The sequence below is a fragment of the Sturnira hondurensis genome, unplaced genomic scaffold (genome assembly GCF_014824575.4).
Source record: "Sturnira hondurensis isolate 20B ecotype Veracruz unplaced genomic scaffold, ASM1482457v3 Scaffold0022707, whole genome shotgun sequence".
NCBI classification, from domain to species: Eukaryota; Metazoa; Chordata; class Mammalia; order Chiroptera; family Phyllostomidae; genus Sturnira; species Sturnira hondurensis.
In genome coordinates this window covers 1,060,234-1,078,572 of record NW_028095338.1, presented here as the reverse complement: position 1 = coordinate 1,078,572, position 18,339 = coordinate 1,060,234, and the positions used below count along the sequence as shown (strand labels likewise).

The window sequence follows — 18,339 nt, the reverse complement described above, 5'->3', positions numbered from 1 at the left end:
CTTTTAATTTTCATTTAACAGATCAAATCTCTCCTTGAGGTGCTCTGCTTCTGTCGTCATGTATAAAATGTCCTCTTCGCCCAGTTATAAGCAAATAGTCATCCATAGTCTCTCCTAAAACTTTTTTTGAAAAAAAATTATTTGAATTGTTGCTCAAGTACAGTTTTCTGTCTTTTACTCCCATCCCAGCCCACCTCCCCCCCAGTGCTCCCCACCTCCCTCCCCTATTCACCCCCCTTAGTTGCTGTCCGTATGTCCTTTATACTTGTTTCTGTAAACCTTTTCCCTTTTCCCCTGAAATTCCCTCCTCTCTCACCTCTGGTCAATGTCTCCTAAAACATTTTGATTTTATTTTTTACATTTATATCTTTAACATGTAAGAAATTTATTTTGGTATTTGAAGTAAAATAGAAACTTTATTTTAAGATGGTTAACAACTTGTCAAAAATCACTTATTAAGTAATACATCCTACTAACCACACTTATTGTCGTTAATCTCTTTCTACAGATATCTGCAAATACATCTATATCTATATATCTATACATATCTGTAAATATATCTATATTTATATATATTTCTGTGTCTGTAATTTCTATTTATATCATTGATCAGTCATCTCCTCAGTGGCAATCACCACTGTTTTAATGGATTATTTTACCTTAAAATACCTTCTGATTTATTAAGACAATAATGATGCACCATATTACTTTTCTATTTTTACCTAGTCTTTTAAAATGAATTTGTTTTTATTTTTATTTTAGTTTTTTCATCTATAGGTCCTGTCTTTTAACTAGACATAATACTTTTATCAAGCATTCTTGGAAAGGTATCTAGTCTTTTTCATGGAAATGCCTCGCAGTGAGGGCTGAGAAATCACACTGCTACTGAATCCCTGCAACAGCGATCACAACCAGCATCAGTGGTGACCTCATGTGCTGAAAGCTCCAGAGATAAAGCCTAGAAGGAGCAGGAAGTGAGGTCATGTGAGTGCTGGACTGTGAGTACATGGCCACATCCCGGCTGATTTCTGGCCTGTGCATGTGACATATATTCACAAACATTGCTATCTTTATTCTCTCCAGGATATGCCAAATAAAGACACAACTGCAAAGGCAGTCGTCTTAGAAAATTAATTAGAAAAGATGGTATAATTAAGTTGCACACATACACAAAATGGAAACTCAGAGGCTCTTCTGAGATGTGGCATAACTTCGGGTAAAACAAGCTAGTGTTCGGGGGGCGGTTTGATCAGCTGACTTACTCTAACCCCTCTCATAATGAATCCTTCCTGGCCCTAAGCAGTAGTGAAATGAATGTACATCCTCCTTATCAACAGATAAATGTATAATTTTGGAATGGTGTTTGTTTGTTTGTTTGTTTGTTTGTTCTTGTTTTTGTGGAGCAGATGAATCTATAGTGATGCATGGACACTCTTTTGCCCGGGAGGCTTATGCCTAAAAGTATATAAAAGGACAACCAGCTGAGATGAGATATGCAGACGGCAGCCAAGGAAGAGTGGAGCGTTACTGGCACACAGGGACTGCAGCCAGGGTTGTGGCTGTGTACTCACCGTGTTTTAGTCAATTGCTTCTAATATTAAAGAGACCGCTGATACACAAAGAATCTAGCCTGCTTGGCATTCTGATTTGAGGAATTCATTCCCCCCAACCTACGAAAGTGTTGCAAGAGCATCCCATGCCAGTTCTTTTCTAATAGCATTTTCTAGAGAAGGGCATCCTCAGGGGATTGTAAGTATTTTTTCCTATTCGTCAAATTCCAACAATAAAAACCAGTAATAATCAGTGAACATTTACATGTCTTTGCTTAGTTCTATTAGAAATATCCTGAGAAACTTCCCTGGACATCCCTAAGAAGTCTCTTTGCTTAAGAAGAGCAGGGCATGTTCTGTTTAATAAGGTTTTGCACTTATCTTCAGAAGACGGTCACTAATCTGGCTTTCAATTTGGAAATAGAAAAGAAAAATTGACTCCTCGTGGATTTTGCTCCAAAGTTTAACCCTCGGGCACTTAAAGCCTCTTTATCCAAACTGAGTCACTCTTTAAAGAGGCCCCTTTATAAGCGCTCCAAAAAGCAATTTCAAAACAAAAGTTAGAAAGCCGTATGACCCATTCTCAAGAAAGATCTGTTTCTGTTGAAAACCCGCCCTGACCTTTTTGTTGAAGAAGAACAAAATAATGTAGTAACAAAAACACAAGAGGCTGCCAAAGGAAGAGAGAAAAAAAAAGTTCCTGTAAGGGACTGAAACAATAAATCTCCTCTCTGCTGAACTCCCAAAGGGAGTGTGTGTATTTCCTCCGGTTCTTTATCAGAGCCCCCGAAATAAGTAGGAATGGGCAGTGGTTGTTCACATTCAGCACACCTTTTCCATTTGCTAATAAGGGCCTGCCAGACTGGAAGGGAGTTGTCCCTGTCTGACTCTGGAGTGAGGAGCCACTGCAACGCTCCACCGGCACCATGACACTGCTGCAAGGGACCATCCTTTGTCTGCTCCTTGTTTCCAGTCTTCGTAGCAGTGAAGGCAACGGTACCATTTTCTCTTATTCTTCTGACGGTGTGGATTAGATGTCACTAGCTGGAGCTGTTAGCCTCAGTTTAGCGTCAGGGAGTTTCCCCTGAAACTTAGACGGAGCAGTTCATTTGCTGAGTGGAGGGTGTGGGTGCTGACTGTGAGTGCCTAGAGCAGGCTCCCCAGTGAGGATGTTTGCTTTCCCTGAAGGGAAATGCTTGCCCGTGCAGCAGCCTTGAAGTGTAGTTGAGGGCATCATAAAGGTACTGGAAATATACAATGACCTTTTTAGAGAATAAAAATCTGGGGATTCAAAGCTGGTTTAAAGTGTTCTCTTTTCAGACATAAGTCTAGAAATAACAAGGTTGTCATGTAGGGGTGAAAGGCTGTAGCTGGAAAAATCTCATTGCAGATGCTGGCCTACGCTTTTACCAACTCTATTTCAGCTTTGATAAATTGAAAAGTTAAGTTTCCTAGAGGAGTAAATCATAGTATTTTGAGGAGTGGAGTAGGTAAAGAGGACAGTCATTTGATTAAAGTTTATAGATGTTTGCTCCAGAAATATGCACATATTTACACACAACATTTTGCATAACACTTCAGTGTGTTCTAGACACAAAAACCTACCCACTGATTGCAGGTTCTGAAACTCAGATGAAGGCTGTGTATTAAAGGCTATATATGTACCTGCCTAAGCCCCGGTTCTATTAGTGACCAGTTGCAAGAAATGATGACATTTGTCTTTTAACCCTTTTAGAAGTATTCACAGTAAACAATTAAATGCAACCAATTTATTAGGCTCTTACCATGGTCTCAGCAGTGCAAGGAATAAAAAATGAACAAGGCATTGTTCTTGCCCATAGTGGTAAATATACTATTGGGAGAAATAGGCATGTAATTCAATACAAGACAGACTTAATAAATACGATACGAACTGTCATAAAAGAACTCAGCTGGGAAAGATTGATTCTGACTCTAAGGAGCCTTGGGGGTAGGGGGAGTAAAAACTTCTGTTCTAATTTCATTTTGCTTGTGCTCTTTTCAAAAGTTTGCTTCTTATAAAATTCTAATTTCCACTGATAATGTAACAAAACACAAGCACACTCTTTTAAAATACATTTACCATTAATTTCTCAAATATATTTGTAAATTTAGGATAAATTCCTGAATGCTTCAAAATCATAATGATTGTTTGCCTTGCATCTTGAAGTTTTCAGGGTTACATTGCCATGGCTATCAAGGCCATAAAATATACTTGGAAGAGTTACTAAAAATCTGATTTCTTAAACAAAAGATATTTATGAGGTGTCACAGAAATCAATGCACTGGTTTAGAAGTAGCTCTTTAGCATGCATGGGAACGACTAATCAGAATCCTGATGCCCTGAAAACACTGGTCACAAGCAGGTGTCAGGTCAATGCAAACTGAAAATCGGGGTGAGGCTGCTCTCCGTTTCAGGTCCATGAGCACTGTGAGGACACTACTTTCCTGGCATTGTTAAACTCTGAGTGAATATGTCCTTCTGAAAGCAAAGAGGAATAAGATCAACAGAAGCAGCCTGCTTCTGTTGGAAGGAAAGGTGAAAAATGAAGGACAACCCAGAAATGGCCTAGCAGATTTTTCAACAAGGGCATTTTTGGGAAAACACCAGCCTCCCTTAGCTCCCTGGTAATGAGCCTAATCTCTCGGTTAACAGTGTCTTCTTTCTAATGAACTACTAACTCAAGTAAGATAATTTCTCATTGGAGCAGGGACAACAGTTACATAATGACTATCTTCTTCAAACTCTGCCAATAAGCCTATCTGTTAACTTTAGGCAAGAGTTTGTAAAAACCACTCCATTTGTCCTGGAAGAGAAAGCTCTAGTTTGGGAGTGTAATTTGACCATCCAAGTGGTACCAACGAGCTGGCAGAGGTTTTCCCACCCCTGTGAATGATTTTGTTGCACCTGGCTCTGCCTGTTTTACGTTTTCCTTTGCAGATACCGTGCAGGAAATGAAGCATTTCCCAAGCTGATTTATTAAGATTTTTCCCTAACTCCCTTAACCGGGAACACTTCGACTTCAAAGCTTTATATATTCTCAAAACTTCGAATACTTAACATATTTCATTGAGAGAGTTGATTTTTGGAGATGGGGAGGGAGGAGTTTCAGCTGTATTCAATTCACAAGTTGTCAAAAAGATCCATGGGGTTTTTTTGCACAGTAATTTATTCCTAAATAATGATCTTTTAAGGAAATTAGCTACTTTATTTTTCTTTCTTATTCTTTTGTCAAGTCAGTCTGGGATTTAAATTAATGCAATATAGTCCTTTGTGGCCTTTGAGAAAACCAAGGGAATCTTTCTATGTGGAAGTGAATGACTTTCTATTACTTGGTTTGTGGTATAATATGTTACAGTCTCCAATTTGGAAAGCTGCTCCATTGAGATATATATGGAAGTTTCCCAAAAAGGACTTGTCATTCTTTCCTGAGGTTTTCCAAATTATATTCCAAACTGAACAGACCCCTACAGTGGCTTTTGAGCCCTTTTGACGTGTAAATCTACATCGACAAGCTTTGGAGTGCTGTGACTGAACGAAATTAAATAAAAGGGGGATCCCAAGAAAAAGGATGCTTTGAAGCAATTTCATCTTCAAGTGTCATTTGATTTTTCAACTTTATATTAATTTAGGAACTATTAAAATGTGTTAGGTACTTGCAAGTAAGAACAAATATCACTTTATTGGTGTCTGAGAAAATAATTTAATTGCTTGGAGAAATTCCTTTGTTAGGGATTGAACATTTAATTCCATGGGGAAAATAGATTGTACACACTGAAACACACACTATGCTGAATGCTGTAGGTTTATGGAGATCAGTTGGACTCAGCCTTTGCTTTTAGAAGTTGGGGGGGGAGGGGAGAAACCAAATAATTATAACTTTGATTAGATTGTGTCTTAGTTTTGGGTGTAGAGATATCAGAAACATCTTCATCTAAAAGTGGAAATTATGATAAACTGTGAAGCTTGAAAATGAGAAGGTTCCAGATGAATGAAAATGCCTGAGTAGGAGTATTAAACATCAGTATAGTCTAGTCTAGAAATGAAAGACAGTCACAGGTTGAACATAGATAAATGCTGGAAAATAAGGATGGAAATACAGCCTCAGGATAGGTTGAATACCAGGATGAAAAATATCGTCTCATATAATTAATGAATTAATTAATTCATTAATTATATGAGAGCCTAATTCATTAATTAAGAGCCTCTAAATGTGTTGGAGTATGGGAATTATGTGATTGGGCTATACATTGGGAAGATTAATCTGTGAGCAGGATGTAGACTGACTACACAGTTAGGAAGGGTAAAAGTTAAAGAAAATAGTTCAAACATTATTGCAAGTCTAAGAGTCTGTCAATAAAATGAAAAAAAAAAGGTCTGAGGAAAAGTTTTAAGAAATGGGAAGTCTGTGATTTGACATGTTATTTGCTGGCAATGGGGGAGAAAGTGGCGTAGATATACAGAGGGTCATTTTAATACTATCAGTAGGAAAAGGCTCCAGAGCAGAGACAGGGAAAGAGAGAAGGTGGTTTAGGGAGAAAAACAACGCATTTGATTTGGGACATGGTACGTTTGGAATCCTAATAAGATATTCAAATAGATACACCCAGTGGTAAATTGGAATTGTCTGGTGAGTAGTTGGAATTTCTCTGGAACCGGAGGTGATGTTGAGGGAATAAGTTTTCTTTACTCTTGAATTCCAAGAATTCTTAACCATGTTCATTGTAAAAGTAATAACATACAAAGCAATTGATTTCTCTTCTAGATGCTCATATTTCTTACTGCCTTATGGTACTTCTTTCTAATTCTCTCATAGTTGTTTGTGTTTATAACTTACCTCCTTTACCAAACTAAAGTACTTTGAAAGTATAGTCTATATTCATTGTCTGTTTGTCTAGTAAAGGTCCTAAACACATAAGGGCATAATTTGCTAAATAAATGTATAAATGAATGATACAGTTACCCTCTTTTTAATTTTTCGTTTCTTCCTGTTACAATCACTTTTCAGATTACTACCTTGACTTTGTGAAAAGGTTATGGATAGGTATGAATCATAGAACTTAACATGGATATAACTTTAACTTTTACCCTTCCTAACTGTGTAGGATTATTTTGATCTTGGCTATGAAAGTAGACATCAAATATAAGGAAAGGGGCTTCTTATCAAAGTTAAGCCAATTCACAAATTTCAGCAGGAAAGAAAATGATAGGGGTAGATGGACAACCTAGTTTCAGGTGGTAATAATTTACACAAAATCTGAAAGAAGAAACTGCTATGTCTATAATCATTGGGAGAAAGAGTATCTAAATAGATTGACTCTACTTCCCCTGCTTTGGGGCATCAAATACTTGAAACATTTTCTTGTAGTTAGAAATATTCAAGGAGAAACCTCATTCTAAACCAACTTCCCCAAAATACAAATGGCTTTCTAAAAAAGCAAAGTTCACAAAAAGAGAAGTTGAAAGAAAGTTAACTACTACACATTGTTATGGTAATTCATGTGTTATTTTAGGAAACACATAACTTGCTTTAAAGATCATTTTACTATAACTTCTTTTCAGTTTAATTACTATCAACAGATATTACATAAAATAGGGGATTTGTTACAGGAACCGTGACCCAACATGGAACCAAATCTACAGGAAAAGCATTCAGTTCCCAGTCCATTTGGTTAGCCTTCTTTCTCCACTACTTATTTTTTTAGTGGTCTGTACCTAAAAGTAGGTGTGATCATTCTAGAATTCCTATTTTGAAGAGGTTCATAACCATGGTCACCAGCAAATTCTCTGGCAATTTAATCCTGCTGAGTGTAATTATTCAGACATTAAGGAAAAACAATGAACTTTTTTTTGAGGGTCTCAAAAAAATTTACTGGAGAATTGATTGTCCAACATTTTCTTTCCATTGATGAAGTTACATTTCAAACTTCAAGTAAATATTTTAACTTGTAAATAATGATATAATCCAAGTAATTTCTGTTTGTTTTTTTAGTCATCATTTACCAATTTCCTCTTCCCCTCTGAGAACAAATTGAGATGTGCATTGCTCAAACAGTGAGTGTCAGAGCAGGAACTTACTCTAAGGGACATCCAGTTCCTGTGTAGTAAGTGTCTTTCTTCCTGCTACTGAATTCCTATGAATCATAGGTCTTTCTGTCAGTTTAGGATCATAATGCCTTGTGCAGTGCTAGAGAAAGCTCTATCAGTTAGCACACAAATCCTTTTGTACTGTTACTCTCAATGTTAACATCCACAAGGGAAACATCAGCAGTGTTCATTACATCTAGAAGGGCCACTAGATGGTAGCCCAGTTTCAGGCAGTCATAGGAAAAATCGTTTTCTAAATTTGACTAGAAATTCTAGGTCTTGTAGAATAATGTATTCGTAGAGGGAGTCATCACTAGTCTCTAGAAGCAACCACGATATTAACTGAGACCTGTTTTGTCTTCCCCTCTATTCTCTCTGGCCGTGTTTTTAGTCCAGCCATTGCTATGATAGTGCAGGATTTATTATATATTCTTTAATGGAAACATTTTAGTTTGGATAATAATGTATGCCTAGGTATAGATTCATTACAGTTTCTCTAACACTAATTAATACTCACTATTTTTCTTCCTCTTCACTTCAAAAAAAACCTAAAATTAAAAAGCTTTGATCAATCTTTTGTTGCACAGGTTAAATGATATTCTAAGCAGGTCCTATTCTAAAGCAATCATTTGTCTGTTAGAGTCAGTAATTAACTATATTTTAAGGTTAGTAGTCAAAAATGCCTATGTCATTGATTTCATTCTTGGTATGTTGCTTATCCAAAATGTGAACTGCTTTTTAATCCATTTAATCAGTCATAGTATAGCCTAAATCTAACTTAGTTGTGCCAAAAACCAGAGACTGGAGATCATCACTGGGTTTGGTACAAGTTAACCCAAGTAAGTATCATCTTAACATCTACTGACATCTACTATTTATTGTGCCTGGCACTTTAAACACATTACTTCCATCACAACACTTCAAGTTCAGCTTTATTATTCCTATTTACTGATTAAGAAACAGAGGTTTGGAGATAATATGAAGTTATACTAAGGTAATACAATTAAACCAAAGGACATTGTTCTTCAAAATCTTCCCCTATAGTCTGATCCCTTCCAATGTATCGAAACTGCAGTAGCTGAATTTTTCTGATAGAAAATAACAGGGATAGAAGCGTACCACTTGAATAATTCAGAAGCCATTGCTACCTCTCAGAGCACCTTCAGCCCACCTAAACCGACAGCTAAGACAATAGAGCTATGAATGAATTTTTAGTGATAACAATCCTCTTAATATTATGAATTCTTAGGGAATGGGTTGAAAGAGTTGTAGACATGTGCATACCTACTCATTGTTACTTTATTGTTATGATGTTTGAAAAAAAATGTGCTTGGGGCTCCAATATTCACTGAAGCCAAGTGCAGTCTCTCACACCACCACCAGCTGGTACACTGAGACAGAGGGGTTCCTAGAATGCTCACCTAGTGGGGGAAGCCTGTACTAGAAAGGGCCCCCCTCCAGAAGATAATTAGTTTTTTGGGGGGTCCCCTGGTAGTTAATCCCCTTTTCACCCAGAACATATCTTTTGACACTTATGTTATGCTTACTAGCCAGCTCTCGCTTTAATTTGGAGAACTGTATTTCTTCAAAAGTCAGCAGAGTTGAAAATGCCCAAGGCAGTTTGGATTTGTTTTCAGTAATTTGAGGCCAATGTTTATTTTTACCCTTGGCCTATGTAGTGGAGAAGATGTGAGTGTCATTTTGGAATACTCTCTTGGTTGGTTGGTCTTATTTGACTTGCTTTACCAAATTGACTTGCCATCTTATTGTAGTATAAATAACAGAAAATGGCTGTCTGTGATTCATATTAACTGTCCAAGTCACACAAGAATGACATGATTATCTGAATGCAAGTGTTGAATCATCATTCCCAAGTTTTGCTCATGCACATACAAAAAATCAGTATCCTATAATTCTATACATCATTTATCATGGAATACTGAGTAATTTAAATCAGAGTAATTCTCACCCCCACTAGAATAAAATGTAAACTTATGGAAATTCAGTTATAAAGACATGCTGACTATAGATTTCACTTCTCTACTCCTGTAGTCTTGGTTTGGTGTTTTGGGAAATTAACTGTATTCTCAATCATGTCCAGAAGCAAAGACATCAGATAATTCAGTTATTCCCAGGTATTTAAACTTTCACTGATCAATAAATAATCAAAATGACCTTTGGACAAGCGATCTTATATTAACAGCTTTTTAGTTTTTCAAATAAAGACACAAAACCCCTACAACATGTGTACTATTTACCAATATTTTACATAAAGTAAAGGCTACTTTAGCACACTCTCCCTCTCACAGTATCACAAAGCTCTTATGTTTTATGTTCACTGAGCTCTGACCAGTGACATACGTCAGCACTGCGTCACAGTGGAGATGGCGCTGTCCTGGGAGCCAGGAGCCCTTGGTTTTAGTTACCAAGCTTGCTGTGTGCCTGGGCCAAGCAAAGTTTCTTAACCGCTTAAGGTGTTAATTGCCCCGTCTACAAAGCGAGTGTGGTTTATCTCAGTGATACTCAAGTTTTCTTCCAGATCTATGATTGCATAATCTTATTATAACCAACAATTTATATATATTTCACCTTAAGTGATCTTGCTTCACTTTCATCCCATTATTCCTAGATATATTTACAGGAGCAAAGTTTCCATTGTATTTCCTAATGTTTACCTCCTTGAGGAATTTTCAGATAGGACTGTTGGAAAGTATCTGCTTTGCATGTGAAAGGCCTATTATCTGCCTTGAGAGACATTTCTCACAGTACACACCAACAAACAACATTTTTAAAAAGACTTTTTTTCCTGTGGTATTATGGTGTTATTTGTATATAAGAGATTTGGTGGTGGGAGGAAGAGAAAAAAAGATGGAGGGGTCGGGGAGAGAGAGAGACAGAGAGAAATTCACTGACATTGAAAAGACTGAAAGAAAGAATGAGGTTTAAAAAATGAGATAGTGATATAGAGTCTATGAGAAGGAGAGAGTCTCTCTGATAGGGCTGCATGGGAAAGATGAAGAATGAGGAGGGGGAAGAACGGTAGAGAGATGAAGGGACTACCAAATGCTGTTGGGGAGAAGTATTCCCCAAAGTCTCTCTAGCCACTTTTACAGGCCCACTACCCAGCAGAGTTCTTTCTTCTTATTGAATCTCTTGCCGGCCCTTAGTTCTGCATTTAACTTGCAGAATATTCTACATTTTCAAAGCACTTTCATCCATCAGTTATTTCATTGAACCCTTGCAACTGCCCAGGGGATTGAGAAGACTGGTGGTGTCTGTGCTCCTTATCAGAGAAGGAAAGCCCAAGAACACACGCTTTGTGACATAAACCAGTGGCTCTTAACAGTTATTACTCATAAGAATCACCTAAGTATCTATCAAAAATATTTTTTCCTAGGGTTCAGCCCCAGAGATCCCCAGAACCTCTTTCAGTAAAACAAAACCAAAACCAACCAAACAAAAAGAAACTGTTTCCAGCAATTACTACTGATAATTTTTACACACTGGTACATCAACACGTTCTTTGAGAGATCTTGGACTGGACTCAAGTTTCCTGACTAGTCAGCTGAGTCCTTTTGACTGGCCCATACCCACAAGATAAACAGAGATGTTTACCTTTCAAGGAAAGTTCTGGGATCTAGTGTTCTCAGGGAAAATTTTCATATTAATTCAGTGTAATCTCTCTCCCTCTCTCTCTCTCTCTTTTTTTTTTTTTTTGCTTGTACTGATTCAAGCTAATAGAAAACGAGATTTGGCCAAGACAAATATTATTTGAAGGAATGAAATATCCCTAGGCACACAGGCTTAAATTCCAGCTTTTCTGACCGTCTCTTCTTGAGGAGATACTCTTCATTCCCTACTTATTATAAGATCTTACTGATTGCTTTCAATTCTACTAATTACCTCCCACCTATTTTCATTCACCCTGAAAGACCCTGGGCCTCTTCTCCATACACTTGTCACAGAAATTAGCCGCCTCAAATAGGACAGTATCTGATTAGGGAAACAGCCACAGTGATTTTCATCAAAGTTGCAAGTAGGTTCAGGATGTGTTTGATACTCCAAACACAATTTATTCTGTTTCCTAGCGAATTTTCAGAGTAGGGGATTAAAAGATGAGTAGTAATAAATAATTTGTGAGCATGAAAGGAAATGAAAAATCGTTGATGTTCTAAATTTGAGCTAGATATACAGGAAAACGTCTAGTATTGAAAATGGCAAACAAATTTGTCAATGGGTTCATTACTCTGCCATTACTTAGTAAGCTGAGATAAGCTATTAGATGTCAACAGCCTTTCTCACAAAGTTCACAAACTAGCAGCCTCTGACTTGTAACCTGCAGGTGTGTGTTGTGTGGCCACATCATTTGAAGAGCACAAGGGAACAGTACTTAAAAATAAGAACATTTCATAAAACAACAGTAACAGAAAAAAACCCGGAGAAAATCCTATTTTTAGCTCTTTGGGCAACTCTGGGTCTCACGTTTTCCTCACGGCAGCATTCAGTTAAAGCTGGATAATGTGTCCCTTTAAATAGGGAAATGCTCTCTCTCCCACAAACTTGTGCACACTTACACGTTACCTGAGTCTCTTGTTTACCTCGCTGCTTAGGCCCTGTGACCATTGAGTTAATCCTTTTGCCTATTTTTATAATAATTGAAAATTCGGTCCTGTAGCTCATGCCAGTGTGGAATAAAATTCTACAAAGTGACCTTTTTAATATGTTCTCTATTTTTCTGCTTCTCTGTTCTCTCTCCAGCCTGCAAGCAGGGGGAGGGGGCCGTGAAAACATTTAATGAAATGTGTTACTTGACCTGGCACTATAAGTTGTGCCCAAAGCCAACGGCTGAATGAGGCATTTTAATGGGGCTCTCAAATGTGTGCCTTTGGGCCCCTCTCTCCTGTAGCTCCTTGGTTCATAAGGATGGGTCCTTATTCTGGGAATTCACTGCTTACACCTTCCAAAGCACTGGCAGTCCTGTATTAACCAGACCTTCAAGATGCTGAAGTGTCCAACTTTACATAGCTCTAAGGACAAGAACTTGATCTCTCTTTCCGTTTGGTCCACAGGAAACAATTATTTACCACTCTCTCTAAATCTCTGCCAGGGCAGGCTTATTCTCAACATAGTAATGATTCTCCCAGTCCCATACCAAAGCAGCTAGGCAGCAAACTTTCATTTTCTTGATTTCTCAGGTATGAGTCAGATCTGAGGCCACTGTGCCTTTCAGCTATAGTGGGGCCCACATGTTAAGGTAGGTTTGAACTGCGGAAGGTTATCAAGTCTTGCTCCTTGGTGGAGGGAAACTGGAAATGGGACTCAGAAATGTAAAAATATATTCTGCAAAGAGAAGCTCCTCTCAGATAATATCTACATGTCTTATTTCACGTTTTGATTTTTTCTGATGTTATAAGTGGACAAAAGAATTCAAGGGTCCACAAAACAAGCTTCAGCTATTTTATTTGAAAATCTGTGTATGATTATTTCCCCACCCCTTTGTAATTTTGCATCTTTATACCTGATTAGAAGTTTAATGTCCACATTCCATGCCAGATAGCTTGTATCAATCTTTCCTTTGAAACAAGTAAAGACCCAAATGTCTATTTTTTCTGAGTTTATTGTAATTATGCTAAAAATTAATACTGTAATTAGAACAATTAAAACCTCAGTATGGATTGAGGGTGGACCTGTGAACCAAAGGGTTGTGGTTCCATTCCCAGTCAGGGCACATGCCTGGGTTGCAGGCCAGTTCCCAGCAAGGGACACACAAGAGGCAACTACACATTGATATTTCTCTCCTTCTCTCCTTCCCTTCCCTTCTAAAGATAAATAAATAAAATCTTGAAAAAAAAGAAATCTCCTCTAAAAATAAATAAAAATAAAAATAAAACCTCGGTATGTTTAAAAATTAAGACATTCACTTATAAATAACCAATGAATATAGAAAAATCATGATGAAAAATATGTTCAATTTAAAGAGAAAAAGTATTTTATAACAAAATGTGCATGATGCAACTAAACCAGTGATTAGAGGGAGGGAACTTTTAGTCTTAATAGCACATATTAGTTTAAAAATTTGTTTTGAAGAAGACTAAAATAAACCTAAATAAAATGGATGGGAGAAAAAAATAAAAGTATCATATTAATAAAATATTTATGAAATAGAAAAGAATATTAATATTAGAGCAAATATTAATAAAATAGAAAAGAAATATATAACATAACAATTTCTGTATCAATAATGAGATAGCTAAACCTCTGCCAAAACTAATAAAAAAAATAAAAAAGGAACAAATAAATAAATATTAAAAGGAGACAGTACTACAGATGCTGCTAAACATTTGTTTACTAAGTGCATAAGATGAAAATCTTCATACAAATAATTTTGGAATTTATATAGCTGAATAAATTTATAGAAAATATAGCCAATCAAAACTAACTCAAGAAGAAACACAAACTTTTATAGGCCTTTAACCATTTAGAAAATTGGCCCTGGCTGGTGTAGCTCAGTGGGTTGAACACAGACCTGTAAACCAAAGGGTCGCCAGTTCAATTCTCAATCAGGGCACAGGCCTGGGGTGTGGGCCAGGTCCCCAGTTTGGAGTATGAGAGAGGCAACCACACATTGATGTTTCTCTCCCTCACTTTCTCCTTCCCTTCCCCTCTCTCTAAAAATAAATAAATAAAATCTTTTAAAAAATATGGGTGGGTCTTCCCACCCACACACAAAAATTCCCAGTCCAGGTGGTGTTACCAGAAAATTATACTAATCATTTAAATAATAAGTAAACTAGTTTTATATAAAATCGTCCAGAGAATAGAAGTAGAGATTTTATTTCCTAACTTGTTTCATGAGGCTAGCATATGGGTGAAATAAAAACCTGCCAGAAATATTATAAGAAAGGAATATTATAGTCCAAATTCATTATTTAAAAAAATGTAAAAATACACTAAATCATTAAAAAAAGGTACTTAAGTTCATCAAAGTTGGGATTTCATTAGCAATGTGAAGTGGGTTTAACACTAGGAAATCAGTCAGTGTAATTCACTACATTGATAGGGTACAGAGAAAAATATATAATCATTTGAACAGATGCATAAAAAACACTATTAATAATTCAATATGTATTCCTAATAAAAAATTAGGAAATAAGACTATAGGGGATTTTTGTAATTTGATAAAGTAGCTTCAAAAACTATACCCATCATCAAAAAAGTCGTGCATAATAGAGGAATGTTAGATTTCCCTTTGATAATGAAAATAATACAGTCTTGCCTAGAAATATTACTTTTATCAAACATTGTACTAGCTATACTAGCTAATGCTGTAAAGCAAGAAAATAAACATCTCAATTAAAAAGGAAAAAATAAAACATTTTTGTGGGTGACATATAATTGTGTAAGTAAAACACCCACAAGAATACTGATAAATTACCAGAATTAGAGAATTCATCTACCTGGCTGGTATGGCTGAGTTGGTTGGAGTGTTGTCCCTGAAACTGAAAGCTTGCAGGTTCAATTCCTGGTCAGGGTACATGCCTACATTGTGGATTGGGTCTCCGGTTGGGATGTGTATAAGAGGTAACGAATTGATGTTTCTCTCTCACGTTCATGTTTCTCTTCCTCTCTTCCTCCCTTGCCCTCCCTCTAAAATCAATAAGCATGTCCTTAGGTGAGTATGAAAAAATAATGCACCGAGTTTTCTGGATGTAGAATTTATGTATTAATTATATTTCTATCTACGCAACAAAATTTTTTAAAGAAAAACTTAAAAATATGCCATTACAGAAAATCAAAATATATCAAGTACCTATAAATAATTCTAATAAAAGATATTCATGATTTCTATGAGAAGAATAATAAAAGATTATTGAGTGGAATTAAAGAATACCTTAAGTATTACTAATATATAATAATGTTCCTAGATTTAACAACCCAGTATTTTAATTTTGTTCTTGTCTCCTAAAAGACCTATACATTCAATGTAATTACAAATAAAATCCTGATAGATTTTCTTGTGGAATATAAGAAGATGATTATAAATTTTTATGTGGGAATACATACAGTCAAGAAAATCTTAGTAATTTTTGGAGAAATACAAGAAAAGAGAACTAGCTCTACCAGATATCAAGTCCCATAACAAAAATGTAGTACAAAAATTGTCAAGTTATTGCAAGTTACACATATTAAACAATAATGGCTTCAGTGCCATGTAGATCAGTAGATAGACTAGAGAGTTCTGACATGAACCTACAGGTATATAGATCTCTGATATAAAATAAAGATAGAACAACAGAGTATTGGGAAAGCATCGGCCTTTCACTAAATGCTGCTGACACTATCAGGAAGACATTAGGGAAAATTATATGGGATTCCTGTATAACACTTCAAGTAGCCAATCCCAGATGCATTACTTACTAGGATGTAAACTCGAAAACTTTAAGAAGAATATATAGAAGAATATTCTTTTTAAAAAATTTTTATTTATTTATTTTTAGAGGGGAAGGGAAGGAGGAGAGAAATATCAATGTATGGTTGCCTCTCATGAGTCCCCTGCTGGGAACTGGCCTGCAACCCAGGCATGTGCCCTGACTGGGAATCGAACTGCGATCCTCTGGTTCGCAGGCCCGCGCTCAATTCACTGAGCTACACCAGCCAGGGCTGAGAATATTCTTGTTACTTTATTCTAGGAAAATACACAAAAAGCACTAACCATAAAGGAAAATACATGTGCTTTATTGTTTTAGAATTTATTACTCTAGCTCTGGCTGGTGTAGCTCAGTGGATTGAGCACAGATTTCCAAACCACACGATCGTGGTTTGATTCCCAGTCAGGGCACATGCCTGGGTTGCAGGCCAGTTCCCAGCAGGGGACTCACGAGAGGCAACCATACATTGATATTTCTCTCCTTCTCTCCTTCCCTTCCTTTCTAAAGATAAATAAATAAAATATTAACACAAAAATAAATTCATTACTCTACTTATCAAAAGACAGTAGCAAAAGTGCAAAGACAGCCACAAAATAGCAGAAAATATCTGATATGATTACAACTAACAAAAAAAACTTCATCTACAAATATATATTAAAAATTATAAATCAGTTAGAAAAATAAAAATAATCCAATCCCAAAAAGGGGCAGACTTACACAGGTATTTAACTTTTTCATAAGAATAGAAATAAAGTATGCTTATAGAAATTTTTTATAATATGCAAAAATTAGTGGAGCACAAATGACTACAATTGCAAGTAAAAAGCAAATTATGGTTTATTCATTCAATGAACTGTAGACAGTGACCATGAACAGACTACAGCTGTACTCAACAAAATATACTATTAAATGAGATATAAAAATACAATATATTTCCATTTACATTAAGTTAAAAACAGTCAAATCTAAGTTTTATTGTATTGAGATGTGCATATAGACAGTAAATCTATAAAACAGTGATTTTCAATATTTTCCATCTAATGGTAACTGTAAACCAATAAAATTCTGTGGCATATATATATATATATATATATATATATATAACCCCGAATAGCTGATGTAATTTTGAGAAAGAGGAGCAAAGTAGGAGGGATCACAATACCTGATACCAAACTGTATTACAAGGCCACTGTAATCAAAGCAGCCTGGTACTGGCATATATATATATATATATATATATATATATATATATATATATATTTTACTGATCTGACAAAAAGGTATAATTTGATTTATTCACACCATATGGCTATTGTTGTGTTGACTGTCTTCATTTTCTTTTATTTGACAATCTAAGGGAAAAGAGGTCAGTGCCCCTGACTAAAGTAGTCAGGTATTGTACGTTTTAACAATTCTCGTAGCACACCAGTTGAAAATGCATGCTATAAAAAATGGTTAGAAGCGATGGCCATAAATCAGATGGGTAACCTCTAGAGCAGCAGGAGAGGTGTGTAACTCACAGAACATTTCCAAGGAGCTTCTGAACAGCTGATAATATTCTATTTCCTAAACCAGGTCATAATTGCACCAGACTCCTAAATTCATTTTGTCCTTTACTGGCTTATAATCTAATTTCTAATGTCAAAATCAAAAGCCTAGTCAATCTTAACTAGATTATTGTAGGGCCCTGACTTCTGATTTGTAGAGTGGTCCCCTCTTGTCTGTGGATAATACTTCAAAGACACACAGTGGATGCCTAAAACCACAGACAATACCAAAATCGCACTTTTTCACTTAAAGGAAGCCCTTTTATGGCTTTTCTTTGGCATATCCAAATTGCCAGTATCACTATTCTCATGCTTTAAGGTCATTATAAGTAGAGTAAGGGTAATTTGAACACAAGCACTTCGATGCTGTGGCAGTCAATCTGATAACAGAGAACACTACTAGGGACCAATGGGCAGCAAGTGCACAGAGCGTGAAGACACTAGACAGTGGGATGATTCACAGTGTGGAGGAGAAGGGCAATACCATGAGATTATATCATGTTACTCAGAAGGGTGGGCAATTTACAATTCACTAATTGTTTATTTCTGGAAATTTTCATTTAACATTTTGGACTATGGTTGACCATGGGTAACTGAAAATGTGGGAAGTGAAACCATGGATAAGGGGGACAAACATATATATTTTCTCCTCCACATAGGTATTTGAGACAGTAAGTAATTATCAATCACCTACTTAGCCCTTCCTT

The 18,339-nt window shown here is 36.3% G+C and overlaps 1 protein-coding gene across 2 annotated transcripts in view; it reads left to right on the top strand.

Moving 5' to 3' along the window:
- The first annotated feature begins 2,303 nt into the window (after positions 1-2,303).
- EMCN (endomucin) overlaps positions 2,304-18,339 on the top strand; it is a 96,100-nt gene continuing 80,064 nt past the window's right edge. Inside the window, exon 1 of one of the 2 annotated variants that reach the window (XM_037036257.1) lies at positions 2,304-2,546. In XM_037036257.1, the coding sequence (XP_036892152.1) occupies positions 2,477-2,546 (70 nt within the window). In that variant the 5' untranslated portion in view covers positions 2,304-2,476. The remainder of the gene's footprint in view (positions 2,547-18,339) is intronic. The other variant, XM_037036258.1, reaches the window with a different exon arrangement.